At 40.8% G+C, this 21,491-nt stretch overlaps 1 protein-coding gene across 7 annotated transcripts in view; it reads left to right on the forward strand.

Annotated features, from left to right (window-relative positions):
* Positions 1-1,099: 1,099 nt before the first annotated feature.
* The window catches only part of Lrrfip2 (LRR binding FLII interacting protein 2), a 104,846-nt gene continuing 84,454 nt past the window's right edge, over positions 1,100-21,491 (forward strand). For 3 of the 7 annotated variants that reach the window (XM_026779008.1, XM_026779004.1, XM_026779005.1), the window contains exons 1-3: positions 1,100-1,355; positions 2,652-2,723; positions 21,266-21,415. In XM_026779008.1, coding sequence (XP_026634809.1) covers positions 21,326-21,415 — 90 coding nt within the window. In that variant the 5' untranslated portion in view covers positions 1,100-1,355; positions 2,652-2,723; positions 21,266-21,325. The remainder of the gene's footprint in view (positions 1,356-2,651; positions 2,724-21,265; positions 21,416-21,491) is intronic. The other 4 variants (XM_026779007.1, XM_005348012.2, XM_026779006.1 and 1 more) reach the window with 3 other exon arrangements.

Raw genomic sequence — 21,491 nt, forward strand, 5'->3', positions numbered from 1 at the left:
TCCGAGGTTGTTCCTCATGTATGCCAAGAGTGTGTGGACCAGACAGACAGATATACAGTTTGTCTTAGCATACTTTTCCGTGTGTGCTGAATCTCCAGGATTGATGCCATAGTGACAGCCCCATGAACTCTAAGGCTGACCAATCCTTTGATGTCTCAGTGGCAATGGCCAACCCAGTAAGCCCTTCTCGAAGCCATTAGACAAAATCCTAACACGGAACCTGTGGGCTTATCCGGGGGCTTCTGAAAGCTGCCGTCTTCGTAGGTGGAAGGTTGAATCCAAGAACATTTTGTGCCCTTTCCCCCAGATACCTGATCAACTATCACTTCCTGCTAGAGGTCTTCTCTGACCATCTTCCCCAGCCAGAGACCCCACCCTTAAAATTTTCTCACCATTGCTTGCTGCTGAGTTTCACGACAATCTGTCATTACCTTGTTTATCTGCTCACGTTCATCTACTCAATTAGAAGGCAAGTTTCCCCAAGAGCAGGCGCTGGTCTTCCGGTGCCTTGAACTTTGAGCCTGCTGGGCTTCCAGATATGGGGGATTGAAGGACAGGCCCACAGTTTGGTACGCACATGTGTGTGAACGGGTCTCATTATGGTGATTCAAACTCCGACGCTCTGCCACGGGCTCCGGAGTCCCTGGGACAACATACCTGGTTTTATGCTGGGAATGGAACCCAAGGCTACAGGTATACTAAGCAAGTACCCTACTAACTGGGCTACAGCCTTAGCTGGAAATCTCTCTAAAATCAGGTAATTTCATCTCGCCAGCCACACCCACCCTCCTCATCCTTGCCCACAGTAGGCGCGCCAGGTGTCTCACTTACCCCCAAGCCCTGCCGCCAGACCGCTTAGAGGCCACGAGGCTAAGTACGGTCACGAAAAGCTCCGGTACCAACTCTCGGAACCAGGCCGGGCTTGAGCGATAGCGAGTCGCCCTCCCCGCCACCCGCTCCATCATCCAAGGCGCACCGGCCGCCCCGCGATCCAGGCGGTACCCTCTGTGCCGCGCGCGCCCGTCAACCCGCCGCCCTCCACAACTACTTCCGGGTGAGCGGGTCGCCGGCCGGTGGCCCCGCCCCTCTGCCCCGCCACCGCCGCAGCTGCAGCCGCCGCTCGGGCTGCGGCTCATCCCGGGTCGCGTTCGCCGTCCCGGCCGCGCCGCGAAGGGCACCCTGAGTGTGGCTGCGTGACCGGCCGCGGCGCGAGGAGCCCTTCTTCTGCCTCCCTCCGGCCCGCGCGGTGGACGGTGTCGGGACCGAGTGTGGCCGCCGCGCCCCTCGCCCCGCTCCCGGGCGGCCGCTCCGGCCCTTCCGGGCGGCGCCGCTGCCTCAGCCCGCTCCACACGCAGGTAAGGGCAGGCGACCGGCCCGGCTGTCCCGAGGCGCTGCTCCGGGCTGGGGTCGCCTGGCGAGTCGCCTGCTCCCGCCCCCACTCCCCCGCAAGGAAAGAAGGGGTTACGCCCCTTGGACCGGGCATCTTTTGGGACAGCTGGGTGCCCCAGCTCCCGTTGCTCCCAGCGCCACATTCCCTCTGTTCTCGGTCTGTCCCGGGAGGAGCCGCCCCGGGAACCGTGTCAAGCCGGTGGAGGGCGTAGCTTTTTAAAATGAGATACCCCCCTACCCCCACCCCGGTGCTTCCTTCTTGATCTGAATTGAAGCGCGGGCTTAACAGACTCAGGGCAGGACGGCCAGGGTTAATGCTTGACTAATACGGGGCGTTATTTACACCCACACTGTGGAGTGGAGTTCCATAGCTCTAGTCAGGCCTGGTTTTCTTTTGCTGTGGCTGACCAGCAGGAAACAGGGGACGTAAGAAAATAGAGGAGAAACGTTAAAGTGTTTGCTTTATGTATTTTTTTCCCCACCTCGAGATGTACAGACAAAATGCTGGAACATGACTAAAGGGCACCCTAAACTTTCATTATTTGTAGCGCTTTTTGATTTTCCCATTTAGTGACTCAGCATTTTTGTCACAGTTTTTGTACAGTAGGCTGATTGACTCCAAGCGGTATAAGGATAAAGAGTGACCGCTATTTGTGTTGTGTTATCACAGTGGGAAGAGATGCAGAAAAGGAACGAGGAGCTAGAGTGCAGGGTACGGATGGATACATTCTTAATCAGTGCTTGCCGGTTCCTCAAACCCCAGTGTACGGAGGAGAAGGTGTGAAAAGCTGCAATTACTGGAGAGTGCATAGCGTTGCAGGGAGAGTTAGCTGGCCAAGTTTACCAGGGCTTGAGTGTCTTGAAGAGCTAGCCCGGTTTAACCCGCATCACGCTCTGTTTAGCAGCTACAGAGGGATGATGACCTCCTCTATTTAATAGACCCATACCGAATAAGACTTTCGGAAAGTGTGATTCATGTAGGAAGTGAGGTCACACTCACTGTGTGAATCATTGATACGGATCTTCATATTGAAATAGTGGAAAGCTAAGTTTGTTTCTCCCCGTTTAATTAGATAATTTTACTCTTTTTGTAGCAAGTGATGTTTAATGTTTGGTTCTGTCTGTTGTTGGGTGGTTATTGTCATGCACTGCGGTTGGAAATAAAACTTAAAAGCTTGCAGAATGTTTTGATTTATAATCCTTTGTTAGTTACTACATGGATTGCTGTGATTTTTACCCCCTCTTTTTTTTTTTTAAACCAGATGTGGGAAGACAAATGAAGGGGTTTAGATGCCAAATAAATGTCAGTGGAAAGGAGAGCTACCGACACTAAGGTAGGAAAAAGTACTGTGGGAGAATCTGTACTATATAAAATAGCTTTTTGAGTGGGAAGCTGGAGAACTTGGCATTCTAGCTTGAAAAATGTTGAATGAGTCTACACTAACTTCTGTTCTGTTCTGGAAGGAATTGTGTATTGAAGTTTTGGGTTATTTTTAGAATCAATTAATTTCAAACTAGAAAATTTTTTTATTGCTGCAGTGTAATTTGATCATTTTAGTCTTTCAAAATGAGATGCAAAATAACTTTGTATCCCACAGTTCTTGATAATGATGACCTGTTTGCCCGATTATTTTTTTTTTTAGAGACCTGACTATTTTACCTTGATTGACAGTTAGAAGTCCTATTGATTAATTGGAAAGTAATATCAAGTTTAGTTTATCGTTGTTGCTTAAGACAGACATTCCTTTAATTCTTTGACCACATTTTGGCATCTTCTTTACTTTGGGTATCCATTCTTACATTCAGAGTGTTCCCTAATGTTGCTTTTTGTTTTTGTCCTCCTGATAAGATGATGACTTAGGAGTTTCTGTTCCTTGTAAACAAAGATTCCCTTTGGAAAATCCCTTGTGAAAACCTTACTGGGGACAGTCAAGATACATAAATACTTAAGGGAAATCTTTTTAGGTTAGGATTAAAGAATCTCCATAGTGAAGGAAAAGAGATAGGAAATTTATTTGGTAGGGTATCACTCTTTTGTAATACAGAAACAAGTGTTTGATGAAGAAGGAGAGAGTGAGTTCTGGTAGAGGTCTTTGTGAATTGCTTACATGTTCCTGGAGTGAGAAGGAGCAGAGCTGACGATGTGATGAGGTGGGGTGAGCCTTCTTGTGCAAGGTGGGAGTGAGCGCGTTGATGAGGATTGTTGAAAAGGAAAGAAATTGTTCTGTCCTTTTCCAAGGAGAGCTATCTGCTATCCCTACAGAGCAATGTGGTTTGTAGCCTTTTCCTTTTAGATAGTTGTTTTCTCTCTGGAAAGTGGATGGGGGAATCGATCCCTTTCCTGGGAAGACATACTACTTTATCCAGTTTGCAGATAAAGAATACTCTAATTAACATTCAAAGCTCAGCTTTTAAAACCTTAGAAGGGAAGGAATTGAGCAGGATTTACTCTGTGAGTGAAATATCTTCATCCCTTTCTCCAGTTTTCTCCCTGAAGGCTAATAGGTGGGAGGACTGTCTTGGGAAATGAGTGACTGACATTGCACTTTGCACTTTAACCTTTCAAACTTTTGCTCAACAGTAAATTAGTCTAGACTTAAAAACAATTCTATTTTAGACTAAAATTATAAATTGCAAAGCTGGTCTTCTGTGCTATATGTTTTCATTTGTTCAGTTAGTTATTCATTCTGGAGGTTGGCATGGGGAGCCGAGAGAGTGCTGTTTCTTGTGTAGTCATGGAGACTTGCAGCCTGTGTGCTCTTCTTTTAGTCCAGGGGTAGGGAAAGAAATAGGTAAAAACAGAGTCAGTGAAAAGAGGGGAAAATGACATACATAGAAAGAAATGCTGGTGATATGGGTCCAGTGGTATTTGTGAGCCTTTTAAAGATTGATAAGCATAAAGAAACTGTCATATGAGGGAAAAAAGTTTCCTCTCTGCAGACTGGATTTATTAATTTTCTGTAGTTTTACTAAATCCCTACTAGTAAACATTAGGTCATTTTCAGTCTTCTTTCTGTAAACAGTGCTATAGAAGAACTTTTGAACAAGTGTTTGGCAGTTTGTAAGTATACCCGTGGCGTGTAGTTCTGATTGAGGTTGGTGAGGTTGTGAACATGAGAAATTCATTTTATACTAGACTCCATTTTATAATAGAAGATAATGTTTCCTCAGCCACAGGAGGAGGAAGAATTTAGAGATTACTTTACTGTAAACTGGGCTTCATATCATGTGCCTGTTGTCAGCATTTGGGAAGCTAAGCCAGGTTTTTGAGAGTTCGAGGCTACCACAGTCTATACAGCATGCAGTAAGACCCTGTCTCAAATGTGTTTTATAAGTCAATTTAAGACATTTTAGAATGCCAGATAATTAATTTGAACTGGTAAATGTCAAAATACTGTAGTTTAACCCTGATGTCGACAAACGTAAACCACTTATATATGGTAAAATGACCGTACCTTTTAGGTTTGTTTCAGAGTTTATATTTTCTGTTAATTAAAAACTTTTATATAGTGGGGTATGGTGGCACACACTTTAATCCTGGCATTTGGGAGGCAGAGCAGATCTCTGTGAAGTGTGTATAGCCAGTTTTAGGCCTGGCTATACATAAAATAGGATTAAATACATAAAATAACAAAAAATAAAAAAAACAGCTTTATATAGCTTATGTTTTTGCTCTGCTAAAGTTAACTGAAATTAGTCATAAAGGAAATAAATGACGCACCATTTCTTCCTTATCTTTCACAATCTGAGTTTGTCTATTCAAGGTAGACTAGGTGATGGGACCCGAGAGCCAGAAATCCCTCTGCAATCCAGAGCAGTGTTGGTGAATTCCTGTGTCAAAGAGGAAATAGGTATAGATTTAGACTATTTTGCAAAGAGTTGGTGAGCAGAATAAGGGAGGTTCAAAATTTAAATTTGAAGTTGTATAGGTGACTCATGTCCAGGGTGAGGTTCAGGAGCCTTTGTCTTTTTGAAATGAGAGACCAGCAAGAAATAAGTACTGAGAGGCTCAAGTGCGGTGAAGCTGGAACTCCCGAGTGGCGGTTTCCCTGGATGGTGTCCAGGGTCTATTTTGAGGCCCTGTCAAAACTTGCCTGACAGATCTACCACATAACTGTAATCTGGCCTGGCCCTGCTGCAAGTCAGGAAGACCTGCGGTTTAGGGACAGTGGCAACTGCAGAAGAGGGACTTATGAAGATCATTTGCCCTCAGAAGACCGAGGCTAAGTTTTGGGATGAAAATCTGCTGAGCGTCTATATTACATATTCTAGCACCGAGGTGTTTTATGTTTTAGTATCCAGGTTTTTGTTTTCTATTACTTATTTTCTTATTTTTGGAAAGAGTTTGATTATAGAGAACTAAAGAGAAATGTTTTGGAATAATGTGCATGAGGAGGAACATAGGATTGTCTCAGCTTAGTGTCTTATATTCCGGTTCTCGGAGCACTTGCCGTGCTATGGGTATAGGGAGGACATTTATTTGATATGATCCATTTCAGAGTTCTTCACACTTGCCACCGGGATCTTGAAATAACGACTCTCTTACAAGAGTGTCTGGAATTCTCACAGCTAAATTAGTTTCTTACTCTTTTTTTCCATGAAAGTGTTGTAAAATTTTGTCTTTAATTTTTTCCATATTTTAATATTGTATACACTGGGTGTGGCTATGTAAGTTCGAGGACAATTTGAAAGAGCTGGGTGTCCTACCATATGGCTCCTGGGTATGGAGTTCTGGTTGTGATGTCTGGGCAAGCAAGTATCCTTCCCTAGTGAACCCGCTTTCTTCTGGCCCCGAAGTTGTACTTTAAACTCGTTTTTAACAGGTCGCATAGTTATCTCCTTGTGCTGTGTGGTGCTGCATGAAAACCTTGGTGCATTTTCTTTTTTTTTTTTTGTTTGTTTAGTGAGCACTTAGGTTTAAAGTTCTTTAGGTGATCTCACTTTGACTAGAAAGCTGTTGAACAACTTACTGTTACACCCTTGTGACCAAGGTTCACATCTCTGTATTTCACTGCTGAGCTGTACTACAGTCAAGGGTTTCTGAAGGATTCAGCTTGCATGTATAATTTATAGATGTGATCCTGCAAAAGGTTTTCTGGTTATTCGAATTAGATTATGTTGTTACTTCAGGAATTTAGTTGTGGGGTCATTAGCATTTCATGATGATGCCCTTAGGGTTCAATGTAAGGAGTGCAAAAATGACCAATAGTTTCTTTTTCTTCTGTTATCTACTTTGTTCCTATCATCATCTCTTCTACTCTCCTAGAGTAGAGTTCTGTCTCCCCTAGAACAATAAGACAAAACAAATAGAGCTCAGGGTGAGCTGAGGATGTGAAAGATTGGGGGAACCCGAGTGCACCTAGGGTGTTTTTATTTTCTGAGACGGGAACTGAAAGGACACATACTTCACTTTCGCCATTGTTTTCACTTTGAACCTTGTATATATCTTATGTCTCTTCATATGAGCATCATATTTCCAACTAGTTTTGATGTGATGGATATAGTTAGTGCTTTTGAAACATTTAATTTTTAAGCTACTTACAAGCAGTTTGTTATTCTTTCTGTAGTCCCACTTTCAAATAGAAACATTTTAACAGCTAAGAATTAAGTATATGGTCTACAGACAGATGTTAAGATATTTATTTTCTTGTTAAACAGTTTAAATGACCTATGTTTAATAAAATTGAATAAACTTAGCAAAGACGTGTTATTACCATTTTTTAAAAAATATTTATTTATTTGTTATATATACAATATTCTGTCTGTGTGTATGGCTGCAGGCCAGAAGAGGGCACCAGACCTCGTTACAGCCAGTTGTGAGCCACCATGTGGTTGCTGGGACTTGAACTCAGGACCTTTGGAAGAGCAGGCAATGCTCTTAACCACTGAGCCATCTCTCCAGCCCAGAGGAAATGTTTTTTCCATGTGCTTATCACACAGTTCAGGGTTTTCTTTCTTTTTTTTTTTAAGATTTATTAATTTATTAAGCATCCAATGTACTGCTGGCAAGGAAGGCATCAGTTCTCATTACAGATGGTTGTGAGCCACCATGTGGTTGCTGGGAATTGAACTTGGGACCTCTGGAAGATCAGCCGGTGCTCTTACCTTCTGAGCCATCTCTCCAGCCCCCTACCATTTTTAAAATAAAATTAAGTACTTCAGCTAAGTGATTCAATGGTTATAGGATTAAAGATAGGCAAATATTTCAGTTTCAAATGAATTTTTCCTCCATCTTACGGATAATGCTTTATTTATGTGGACAATCAAGGACATGAGGTCATTGTCTCCTTGTCTTGCCAAATTCATCCCTTGCAATCCACACCAGTTTATTTATTTATTTACTTTTGATTGTGGTAAACTTAAATATCATTAACATATTGAGTTTTCCCATTCTTTTCATTGTGGAAAATGTATACAATGTAAAATTTAAGTCTCTTCCACCCTTCCTCTCTTGAGTGCTGGGGACTGGGTCCAGGTCCTTGTGCATGCTATACAAACCCTCTATCGCTGATCTCCACCCTAACCCCTTAAACCATGTGTAATTGTACAATTTCATGGCATTACAGTACATTCAAATTGTGGCGCAGCCACCTAAACATCTATCTCCAGGACTTTTTTTTTCACCTTAGACTGAAAACTGCACATCAGACTGTAACTACTCACTTCCTCTAACCCTTGGCAGTCACTTTGCTACTTTTGGCTCTGTGATTTAACTACTCTACTCTAGGTACCTCACATATTTCTGGAATCCCATATTTGTCTTCTGTGTCTGGCTTATTTTATATAGCATAATGCCATCAAAGTCATTCATGTTGAAGCGTCCATGTTTGACTTCTGTTGATTGCTATTTAGGTCTTCCACCTTTTGGTTATTGTGAATAATACTACCAAGGATATGGGTATACGACTGTGCATTTAAGTCCCAGTTTGTTATTTTGTGTATATACCCTTATGTTCTCTGGAAGAGCATCCAGTGCTCTTAACCACGTATCTCTAGTCCCACATCTTTTAAAACATAAGTTTTATTAGTATTTATATATTTAGTATGCACATACACAGAGACACAGTGTTGGGGTCTGTACATGGATGTGTGTTCACGTGCCCACAGCATCCATGTGGAGGTTGGAAGACAACTCTGTGGATGTTCTCTCCTCCCATGTTGACATAGGTTTGTAGGGATCAAACTCAGGTTCTCAGACTTGGGGGAAAATACCTTCACCTACTGAGCCATCTTACTGGCCCTTAATTTGTTATTGTTGCGTTTCAGTTCTTTATATATCCTAGACATCAAGCCTTTGTTTACAAATGTTTTCTCCTGTCGATTGCTGTTTTACTTTGCTAATAGTGTGCTTTGATGCACAGAATTTGAAATTTGGTGAAATCTGGTTTGTCTATTCCTCTTACTGCCTTTAATTTTGTCAAATTTAGCAAGAAATGTATGTCAAATCCTATGTCATGATGATTTTCCTGCGTGTTTTCTTTCCTTTTTAAAAATAATTTAACTTTTTATTTTATGTGCGTTAGTGTGAAGGTGTCAGATCCCCTGCAACCGGAGTTACAGACAACTGTGAACTGCCATGCAGGTGCTGGGAATTGAACCCTAGTCTTCTGGATGAGCAGTCAGTCAGTGGTCTTAACCACTGAGCTATCTCTCCAGCCCCTCATGTGTGTTTCCTTTGAAAAGATTTGTTGAAGGCGTAAGTCATTAACAATGCCACACCAGTTTGGAATTATGATTAATAGGGTGATACTTACTTAAAGGGGAAAAAAACTTACAGATCTCCGTCCCAGACAACAGCCCTCTGCGCATCCAGGAAGGGAGTCTAGTCACGTGGAGCAGGAAGTGAAGAGAGAGAGGAGAGGGAAGTGGCCGCTTTTTTAAACGGAGAGAGACCACGCCCCAATGGGCTGGTATCTCAGCGGCTATAGGCTGGAGGAGCGGAAGGACCTCCCGCAACAATTTGTAGTTCATATATTTAGGCTTTGATGTATCTTATGTTAACTTTTGATGTTTTGGTTATGAGCCTAGCCTTTGACAACCGAGCTGTCTCCGTTGTGATGTGAGCTAACTTTCTGTATAGTATAGTCTGAAAGGTCTGACTTTATCCAAGTATGAAATTCCTGTTTTTTGGAAAGATGATCCATTCTCTTTTGGATGGTCTTGGCATCTCTATCGACAGTCATTTGACCGTGCATATGGGGATTTATAAATAGGCTGTTTAATTGGTCTATGGGTCTGCTTTATGCCAGTGGCATGCCGTTTTAAATACTGTAGTTTTATAATAAAATTTTGAATCAAGAAGGGTCGAGGGGAGAGGGAGGGCTTATTTGGCCCAAAATTCAAAATCACAGTCCGTTATTGTGGGGAAGTCAAGGCAGGAGTTTACAGCCCACATTCCATCCACAGTTAAGAGCAGAGAGAAATGAGTGCATCCATGCTGCCGGCCTGCTGGCTTGATAGTTTGATTCACTGTCAAACTATAGGAGTTCAGGGTCCAGTGTGGGCAGTGGACTGAGTCAGAAGATAATCTCTCACTGACAGGCCACGGGCAACCCGAACTAGGCAGTTCCTCAATTAAGACTGTCTTCCCAGGTATGTCAAGTTGTCAGTTAAAATTAACCAGCACACTGGACTTTTTATTGAATTTGTAAATTGTTTTGCCAGTTTTGCTGTTTTAGTAGTGCTGTCTTTTAATCTGTGAGCATGGATGGTGTCTTTCAATTAATTTATGCCTCCCCAATTTCTTTTGGCAGTATTTTCAATGTAGAGACTTTGTTTCCCTGGTTAAGTTTATTCCTAAGTATTTTATTATTTTTGTACTATCATCAATGGAATTGTTCTCTAAATTTCCGTTTTGGATTGTTGGGATGTAGAAATCTCTTTCTTTTTTTCTCCTCCCTCCCTCCTTTCTCCAGGGCACCCCCCCCCCGTTTTTGTATTCTTTGACTTTAGTTAGTTTTTCTGTTCAAAGATTTAAAGATCAGAACTACTGCATGTAATTATACAAACTTTTAGTAGCTTAAAACAGCATATATTTGATCTCCTGAGTTTTGGTGTGGACGGAGTCAGAGCTTGAGCAGTTGAGTGGGTTGAGCTGGGTTCTCTGCGGAGTGTTGAGGCTGTCCTGAGGGTGCTGACTCAGCTGAGTCTCTCTCACCTGGAGGCTTACCTTGGGGAAAATCCACTTCCCAATTCGTGCAAGTTGCTGCCAGAATCGCTATTCCTATGCTTTAGCACTGAGGCTTCTCCTGAGGAACTAGGGATCACTAATTGCTAAAGACCACTGTCGGTTAGCTCCCGGGGCAACCTGCAGTTGTTTGCTATTCTTGTATTTTTATCAAGCCACAGGGAATCCATGCAGCAAGTTAGCTAGCACCATAGTTGATGTGGGAATGATTTCTTATTAATAAAGAAACTGCCTAGACCCATTTGATAGGCCAACCCTTAGGTAGGCGGAGAAAACAGAACAGAATGCTGGGAGAAATGGGTTAAGAGGCTGAAACTAATGGGCCAGGCAGTGTTTAAAAGAATACCGTTTCCGTGTAATTATTTCGGGGCATAAAGCTAGCCATGTTGGCAGCCCTCAGCTCCCTATTACAACACATAGTCCTACATAATGTAATACAGTCACCAGTGTGCCATCCTGTCACCTCTGCCATATTCACTTGCTCACAACTAAATTGCAGGTCCCACCCATCAGTGATATTTGCACAATGGTGACTACTAGAGTGGAGATTCAGGGCAGGGAGCCACCGAAGAATCTGTTTGCTATAGCTGGTTACAAAAATGACACATTGTATATATGCCCTTTTTTAAAAAAAGAAATGTATGCTTTTAAATGTTACTGTCTTTAGAATTATTGTTGGTTTTGTTGTTATTTTGTAATAAAAACATTTATTTTTTTGGAGCTAGGGTCTGACTGTCTTTAATTTGCTGTCCTGAGTTTACTATGTAACCCACGCTGGCCTCTCATCTATGGAAATCCTCTTGATTCAGCCTCCAATGTGCTGGGAATATAAGGCTTTCATTTCTTCTTTACTTCTTACTTTACCTCTTTGTAACATTCAAATTTTGAAATCAGTAATTGACATTTTCATTATAATTAGATACTGTTTATTACTCAGCCACATACTATATTTTGACTCTTTCTAAATTTTCTGCTTATTAAAAATTTGCATAATTTTCTGTTTATTGTTTCTACCCACATGCTCCAATAGTTTTTCATTTTTTTCAGATTTTCCTTTATTTATTAACATGTAACATAAGTAGCAACTAGTTTATAAAATGTAGGAAATATAGTAAACAAAAATGGTTAAAGAATAAAATGAGCATCAGTATTCACAATGCTAGGCTAAGAAATTACACATGATAGTTATCTTGGGTGGCCCCTCTGGATTTCCTTCCCTGGTACCTACTGTCCTCCACCTGGTCCCAGCCATTTTACACGTCAGTGGCTCTCTTGGGGCCACTGCTCCCCAGTTGCTGTGGTTTTGTTTCCTTCACTCTCATATGTATACATGCCTACTCTATGCAGTTTCATTTTGAAAAGCTGGAAGCCTGTGCTTGTGTGTTTCAGAGCAGGTTAATTGCTTTTGTGGTGCTGGGAACTGACCCTGGGGCTCTTGTCAGGCGAGTGTCCTGCTACTGGTGGCTCCAGTTAACCACTTTAGCAGTCCCTAAGTCTCAGTGGCGTAATGCAGCCAAAGCTTTCCACTCACATTTACGTCCTTTTCTGCTGTGAGTTGGAAATCAACTAAAGAGTTAGTCTGTCCTACAGTCACTGAGGAGTTTTGGCTTTTTATCTGGAGACTTTTCTACCCCCTAGGGCCTGGGAGAGCCTCATAGTGCTTTGCTTCTGGCTGGCAGATGCCAGGGTAAAGAAAGGGAGTGTGGTAGAGTTCAGAAAGTGATGGCAGACCTGAACCCTGCGCGCTTGCCCACTCTGCATTGATCGAACACAGTGACATGACTGTACTCTGCCCTAGGAAGGGGTTAGCATAACATAACTCTGGGGTCCAGGTAGAAAAGGGGAGCAGCCTGGCGAATGGTAAGCCAGTCTTCACCGCAGTGTGTCTCTGAGTGGTATATTGTTTGGCTTTGGAAAACTGAGTAGCTATGGAAGGAAAATCCAATTTGCCCACTAGATGAAGACTCCTGAGAGCGGGAAATCAGAAGAGTCTTCCTTGAGCCTGGTGGGTAGAGTTTTGGGAAAACTTGTTATGAGTTCTGAGAAACATGTGGCTCATGATAATCAAGTCATCATCTATTGTAGCCGAAATGTTTCCAAGGTGTTAGTAGATATCTGGACAAATGTGTCTAAAGGAGGCAGACTGCTTTGTATGCATTTTGCCTCTGAGTGCATCATGTTCTGGTTCAGGGATAGATAAAAGTTAACACCCTGCTGTGAAGTAGGTCAGTCTACCTAGGCATCAAAGGAAGGGACCCAGTGGCGTGCCCCGTGTCTGAGCTCTGTGTGCTGGCACCCAGTTCGCAAGCTTTGGGCAAGGGGGCTGGAGGTTAAAATACACAGACACACACAGACAGAGAGACAGCGACACGGGTCATCCTTGAATTCCCCAAGAATGCCTCCTTTATTGTGTTCAGGGGCAGATTATATAGAGATAGCCATGCCCCAGCCAAACCCACCAGAAACCACTCTCCTGCCATTAGGAACTCCTGAAGGTCTCATGCTCAGAGCAGCTGTAGGCACTCAGATCAGGGGATTACAAGAAATTCAGGATCTGGGGTCTCGCTGCTCCTAACACCACAGCTTAACATGGGGTCAAGGCAGACTGAATTCGGATGAAAACTTCCACGGATTTAGGTTAAAGGGACATCCCAAAGTCTAGACTTGGGAGTCTAGTTATGACAGTGGTCCTCTCTTATGTTTCTTGAGTTACATGGATTCATTTTTTTTCCTGGAATAGCCATCATCCCACTGCAAACCCCTAATGTTCCTCTTTTGTGTTAGATTTATTTCTCATCTGCTTAGGTCTTTTGATTGTCATCTTTGGTGAAACATTTTAATAGCTTATTGAAAAAGCTTATAAAATAGGTGAGGTTTTGAGCCCTTACATATCTGGAATGTCTTTCATAATCAAGTTTGAGAAGAGTGTGGCTTGATTGGGTTATAGGTTGATTGTGGGTTGTCTGTGACTTTGCTTGATGAGTTTATCTTCTTGCTTCCCGAACGCCTAGAAATCTGAAGGCATTCTAACCGTCAACTTCTATGTGACTGCTTTTCTTAGTCTCAAAGGCTTAGTATTGTCTTATTTTCAGTGTTTGAATTCACCATGATAACTCACTGCTGCAGACCTTGCTGTGATTCAGACACTGGTGTTGAACTGGCCTTTTCTGTCTGACAACCTCAGCTTCTAGGAAGGTGTTTCCTTGCTTCACAGCCTCTCTCGTCTTCCCCTCATCTTTCTCGCCTCTGTTTCTCAAATGTCACCATCGCAGACCCCACTCCTTGTGCTTATTTAGACTTTGACTCTTTTGTTTCTTTTTTTTCTTTCTGTTGTCTGAGATTTTCTGAACTTCACTTTCCAATATGTCTGAGGTTTAAGAGATTATTATTATTGTTATTATTATTTTGAGACAGGGTTTCTCTGTGTGTAGCCCTGACTATCCTGGTGCTTCGTAGACCAGACTGGCCTTGAACTGACAGAGATCTGAGTGCTACTATCTTGCCTGGTTGTTCTTTTTCATTGTTGAAATTAGACAGTAGTCCTTACTATTTTTGTAATAATGGCAGACAAAACCAGGTTTAGTGAGGCTACTAATTCTCATTTATTCATTTCTCATTTACTGTACTTTCTTATATCAGTTATAGGCTTTTCTTAATTTTAGACAAAAGGGAAACATAGTGATATTTTATTTGTGGTTTTAATAAATAAAACTTGCCTGACACAAAAACATGGATAAATGTTCTGGGTATGTAACTTGGTCATCTGGATATGCAAGGCCTTGGCTCTCATGTCTTGCACCACGGCCATCAAAACCGTGGACAAGGTACAGAATTTTCAGTCAGCTGTTCTCATAGACTAAATGGATCACTCCTCTATTTAGTTTGTTGCTATAGTCTTGAAGCTGGTTATTATAAAATTATTGTTGCTTTTTGTATATGTATTATGTGTGTGTGGTGTTCCTGTGTGTATGCATTGGTGTACATGCCTATGGAGGTTAGAGGTTGAAGTCAGGTTTCTTTAGTTGCTCTCTACCGTATATATTAAGACAGTGTGTGTCTGTGAACCTGGAGCTTGCTGATCACTTATCTAATTAGCTAGCTTGCCCAGAGATTACATGGAGGCTTGGGTGGAGAGGTAGTAGGGGAGACATTCACTTGTCCTTTACATGGCTGCTGGAAATCCGAACTTTTGTTCTAACCCCTTACTGCAAAGGCTTTAGTTTCTAAGCTATCTTCCCAGCCCGAGTTGATGCTTTTCTGCTAGGAAGCTGCTCTGTTACAGCTGTTAGTGTGAGGGTTAATTAGCAGCATTAAAGCTTACAGGTGAAAGTGTGAATGTATTCATTGCCTTTGTTATTATTCATATGTGCATATTTTAGCACATTTGCCAACTTATTTTTATATGCCATTTTCCATCTTTTCTACTGAATAGGATATTAAAATTGTCTCTTCTTTTTCTGTTTACCTTCAGTTTTCTGAGACTGCTATTTATTATGTGACTTAAAGCTATTAATGTCAGCTCGTGCCATTTTCTGTTTTGTTTTATTATAGATTAAAAAAATTCGAACAGTCATATTTATTCATACAATTTTTCTTTACTATTAATCTTTTTTATTAAGTTTAAAAAGATTTACGTGTCTGTGTTGGAATGTACATGTGAGAGTCAATACCCTTGGCGTCCGTAGTTGTTGGACCACAGATGCTCCTCACTCAGTAAGAGACATAAAGTGGTGCTGTCCTTGTTGTCACAAGTCCTGCCTCAGCCTTCCAAGTACTGGATTATCGCTGTGTGCCACTGCACCTGGCTTGTTTTGTGTTTGAAAACGTACACTTTCTCACCTATCCACTCTTGACTCAACTAAAGGCTGAATATATCTAGAGAATTGTCTTCTGAGCTTTTCTTTGACACCTTCGTTTTGATACTCTGATTTCACAACCTTCGTTGTTTTGTTGGTATCAGTGATAACATAATTTTCTGTTTTATGTAACAATTTACAGAAACTTATCTGTTTGAGCTTGTAAATGACACTTGTCATATAGGAATGAATTTAATAAAGAAATGCAAGACCTACACATTGAAAACACGATATTGTAGACAAAGAGGACTAAAATAACTGAAAAGAATCCCATTATTATGGGTTTGAGGTTTAATATTATTAAAATTGTTCCCCAGTTGACTTATAAAGCCATTGTAATTGCTGTTATAACTCAGGGTGCTTTTTTTCTTTTTTCTTTATTTTCTTTCCAAAAAATGACAAACTGTTCTTAAAATTTACATGGAAGTACATAGGACTCACATGCCAAAAGCCTTAAAGTTACACATTGTAAGTTGGATGACTCACTTTTTCCAATTTTAAAACGTGATACAATGACACTAATGAAGATGATGTGCTACAAGCATAATGAAAAATATATAAATTGATGGTGTGGAACCAAATACCCCGCCATCTGCCTTTGCTTTATAGCCAGGTGACACAGAGTTCTATTTAATTATATTATTAGTGTGTGTGGGTTTGGAGTGTGTGGGCAAGCCATGGTTCAGGTGTGTGGTAAGAGAATAACTTTTGCAGACTTGGTTATTTTCCTTGTACCTTTACATGGTTTTGGGAATTGAACACAGGTCTGTTGGCAGGCTTGCTTGGCAAGCACGTATATCCATGGAGCCATCTTGGCCCACCACCTGATTTTTTTTTTTTTACAAGGATAACATGATATTTTACTATAGAAAGAGTAGTCTTTGCAACATGTAATGCTAGGACAAGTAGATTTTCACAGACAAAAAAATGATGTTTGATCCCTGCTTATGCCATATTAAAAAGTTAACTCCATGAATAATAGATGCAGGAGCAAATATTGTGACCTTGGGTTAAGCAGAGGTTTCTTGAATACAGTACCAAAAGAAACAACAAAGGAAAAATAGACCTTCCTGAAAATTTTTTCTTTTTACATGTGAGTGTGTTGCTTGCATGTATAGCTGCACTGTGTGTATAGTTCCACAAAATCCAGGAGAGGACATCAGATTCCCCTGGGACTGGAGTTACAGAGGGTTGTAAGCCATCGTGTGAGTGCTGGGTATTGAACCTGGGTCCTCCAGTGGAGCAGCCAGTTCTATTACCTGCTGAGCTATCTCTGGAGCTCGTATTTCCCCTCCTCCTTCTTAGTAGAACATCATTACAGATAGGTAGGTGGTGGCACTGCAGATACGGCTCAGCGGTAAAGAGTGCGCTGCCCTTGCAGAGGACCTAGGTTTGGCTTAAAGCACTCACATTAGGTGGCTCACTACCACCTGTAACTCCAGTTTTAGGGGTACAAGACTCTCTGGCTGCCACAGGCACATGTGCTTATGTGTATATTTATATAAATATAAATCATCTTCAAAAGAAGGATAGATATAGGTCGTATGCTACCTTCTCTCTGACATTTTCCACTTTGATTTTTCCCATTCTCTTTTGTTCAGCTACAAAGCAATGGCCATACCATACAAAAAATGCCTCACGAATTCTTGGTAGCCTTTTTTTTAAATGTTTAAGATGGGAGTCTCATTGTAATCTTAGCTGGTCTGTAACTAACTCTGTAGACCAGGCTGGCCTCAGATTTACAGAGATCCACCTGCCTCTGCCTCCTGAGTGCTGGAATTTTAAATAGCAGGTGTTTTAAAAATATAGACCAAGTAAAACTATATGACATATTTTGTAAAAAACCTCCTCTGTATTAATTGTATCAAAAAATTTAAATCAATTACATGTTTCTTGTTTTTGCTTCCAGCTTTGTTCTTTGTTACCTGGTTTATATTGTTCACTTGCACTTATTTGTAATTGTTTGGTGTATGTGTATGGTGTATGTGTTGTATATGCACATGTGTGTGGTGCCAGAGGAGATGCTGGTTCCCTTCTCTGCCATTCTCTACCTTATTGCTCTGAAGCAGGGTCTTTTGCTGGCCCTGGAGCTAGGTTGGCAGCCGCCAAACCCCAGTCACCTTCCTATTTTCACCTCCTGTAGTGCTGAAGTTAAAGGGACAAGGCTACACCCAGTTATTTATTTTTTTTTACAGGGGTGCTAGGGATTTGAATTCAGGTCCTCATGCTTAGACACTAAAGACTCTTACCCATTGAAGTAAGGTCTTCCCATACCTTTTTCTTGCTTTGTATTTATTTCAGTTTTAAGTCTCTATCTTTAACAATATGTAATTTTTCCCCCTACTGTTTCATTCTCTGAAGATACTTCAACAGGCATAGAGAAAGAAGGCCATTTGAGCACTACGAGAAAGCAGTTTGCTTATAGAGGTGCAGAGAATGTATTTGTTGGTAAAAGTACATCATCCAAGTTTGGGTTCTCTGTGGTTCATAACTGATTATTATAAAAACTGTCTCAGATATATAACTCATTACTGTTCATTTATAGAATAGCAGGGTTAGCAAGAAAGGAAATAACAACCACTGGCCTGCCATCTTATGAAGAGAGGAAGTGGACAGATTATTTCTTGTGTTGGGTATGGAGGATAGTGTACTTTCAGATCACAAGACTTAAAAAGGCATTTTTTTCTTTACAGTACTTAGGCTAACCCTGTGGAGTATAGGCATAAATAGGAGCCTAGAAAAACCATTGTAGGTTCTGATGTTGTTTGGGGAGTGAATTTGTGTTTAGTTTCCCCTTTCCTTATTCTGTGAAGTCCTGGGGTTTTGTCTTATATAATTATTTTCTGTCTTTCATTTATTTATTTATTTATTTTTTTTGAGACAGGGTCTCACTCTGTAACAAAAAACATTTGAACTTGAAATCATGAGAGACATACCACCAGGCTCAGCTATATTTAAATAATTTTTATATCTTTTTCTCAGTTCCTTGATATAGTTTTCATATCTATGGATTTTACAAATGACTTTCTCATTTTATGTATTAATCTCATTTGATATTTGTAGAATTGATATCTTGAACTAATTCTTTTCATTCCTCTCTCTCCCCCTGACCTTTTTTTCCCTCCCAAGACAAGGTTTCTCTGTGGTCCTGGCTGTTCTGGAACTCGCTTTGTAGACCAGGCTGCCCCTAGGGCTCACAGAGATCTGCCTGTCTCTGTCTCCCAAGTGCTGGGATTAAAGGTGTGTGCCATCACCACCCTACCATGATCTCTCTTTTAATTCAGGGAATTGGACCATTCTTTCCTTTGCCAATCACTGTTTTTCAAGTGCATATGTAACTATTTGTATGATATTACCTTTACTTTTTTTCCAAATAAAATGTTTTAAGAAATATAATTCCTCAGTTCCCATGCCTTTTGTTGACCTAGTCATTCATTCTTCTCAACCATTACATTCCCCAGATATGTTTTTAAAAACATTTAAAACCATACAGGGGAATTGGAGTAGTTGTAACTGAGTGCAGTGAACTTGCCGTCCGATTCCATCACTTTGTCTTTGTTGTTGTTGTGGAAATAAGGAGCAGAGATTGGTACATTTCAACACTGCATTTTAGCTTGCACATCATTAGCTGACCTTAAAGCTCATATAGAGGTCTTTCTTTTTCTTCTGAGACAAAATTTATGAAGAAAAATCTACACAGATTTTAAGTTACTGTTGAGTAATTTCTATAGTCTGTTTCTATGAAGCCCTGCCGAGGAGACTGAAAACCTGCAAGGCTGCCATATCCAAACTCGTGCTTTTCTTCATGTTCTCAGAAGTAGACCTTAAATATCACAAAACCCCTTACAGCCTTTTCTTTTCATTGTATAAATGTCCTTCACAGTAAAATAGTTATAGTCAACAGTATTTTCATTTTTTTATAGCTCATTCTTTGAGTCAACGAAAGTCTTTAGCTTGGCTACTGGTATCACATGTGCATGCTGAAGATGACCCAAGGCTATCTCTGTTTAGTTAGAAGCTTAAAACTGTCGTCAGCACAGTGATATAGATCTATAACTCAGGTGCTCAAGAGGATGGGCAGCATGATGAGGATCCATCTCCAGAGAAAAAAGAAAAGGCCCGAGCATGCAGCTCATTCATATAGTTAGTCCTTGTCTTATCTACGTGCAACCCTGGGTTCAGTCCCTAGGACTGGGTGTTGGGTTTTTTTTGTTTTTTTTTTGGTTTTTCGAGACAGGGTTTTTCTGTGGTTTTGGAGCCTGTCCTGGAACTAGCTCTTGTAGACCAGGCTGGTCTCGAACTCACAGAGATCCGCCTGCCTCTGCCTCCCAAGTGCTGGGATTAAAGGCGTGCGCCACCACCGCCCGGCTGGGTGTTGGGTTTAATGAGCTGTTTCTCAGCAGTGTATCTAGGAAAAGGGGGGCATGCAGTTTGTCATGTATTTTACACTCTGTCATGGGGAAATTTTGGGGGTGGTCATGATAGAAATTGAACCCAGGGTTTCTTCCCTGAACTGGACCCTCTCATGGGCATATTCAATCTCAGATTAGGTTGTCTTCATCATCCTTGTTATTAAATTCTTTAAGAAGAGTTTGTATTTCCTCTGTAATTGGGTGTATCTAAAATAACAATTGTAATAGGTCCTAGATATATTCTTTTTAAAGGAATAATTTTATTGGCATATAGTCATTGTACATAATAATGAGTTTCATTTCTAAATAAACATATATACATTTCATATACATATATATATATATTTTACTGTGACTGTTCTCTTCCATGCTTCTTCCCCTTTCCCCCCATGTTGGCTCTCTTTGTTCCTTTGAACAATTTTACTTCTACTCTCAGGTTTTATATATGTGTATTTATTATACACACATACACACATATGTAGGTGAATTTTTTCATTTGGCCACCAGCTCACAAATAATGACACAGAAACTTACTGTTAATTGTGAGAGCTTGGCCTTACCTTGGACTTGTCCTATCAGCTCTTATAACTTAAATTGACCTGCTTATATTAATCTATGTTTTACCATGTGGCTTTTTACTTTTCATTCTGTTTGACAACTCCAAGCTGTGTCTCCATGGTATGTCCTGTGTGCCTCGGTTATCCTCTTCCTCTTTTTGCCTGGGAATCCCACCTATCTCTCCTGCCTAGTTATTAGTGTTTACCTTTTTATTACATCTTCACAGTGTACAAATATCCCACATACACCCATGTGATTTTGTGTACATAGATGCGTTCTTACTTGTCTGGTGGTCTTGTCACTGTATCTTCAGCACCAGTAGTACCTGGCAATAGCCAGAACTCAAAAACTATTGCATGGACAGTGTTGTTTATAATTAACTTCAGAGTAACAGACCTTCAGTTACTTGTTCTGTGTATTGTGTTTTAATTGGAATTGATTTTTAAATTACACTAAAAGGTAAACTTGTCTGTTACTTTAAAGCTCAATATTAAATCTTGTTGGTATATTCTAATACTTGGGCTGAATAACTTTCCTGAAATATCTTTCATGATTGGAAATAGATTTTAGAAAAAGTCATATTAATTTTATATTGTTAGGTACAATTACAACTTGATTACAGTTTTCTGAGCTAAGATATTCTCATAGATTGTTGTGAATAGCTTAATGAAGTTACCAAGTTGGTAATTGATATTAATTTAAATATTCTAAAATTCACTGAAATAATTTGGTAACAGAAAAAGGAATTCAGTCCCTGATTTCCTTGAGGAGAGATAAAGTTGCAGTGTCAAAATTGAATGTTCAACTATGCCTTATGATTCTGCAAGAAAAAAATTCTAACTTACTGTTTTTGTTTATTTCAGGGCTGAACACAAGTAAACTCCTTTTTCAGAGTTAAAGAATTATTTAAAATAAAAACCAAGATGGGGACGCCTGGTTCTGGAAGGAAAAGAACACCCGTGAAAGATCGATTTTCTGCAGAAGACGAGGCTTTGAGTAACATCGCTAGAGAGGTGTGTGCCGGGGAACACAGATGATGCTCACAGGTGCTGGGGAGCACAGATGATGCTCACAGGTGCCAGGGAGCAC

Source organism: Microtus ochrogaster, chromosome 5, assembly GCF_000317375.1.
Source record: "Microtus ochrogaster isolate Prairie Vole_2 chromosome 5, MicOch1.0, whole genome shotgun sequence".
NCBI classification, from domain to species: domain Eukaryota; kingdom Metazoa; phylum Chordata; class Mammalia; order Rodentia; family Cricetidae; genus Microtus; species Microtus ochrogaster.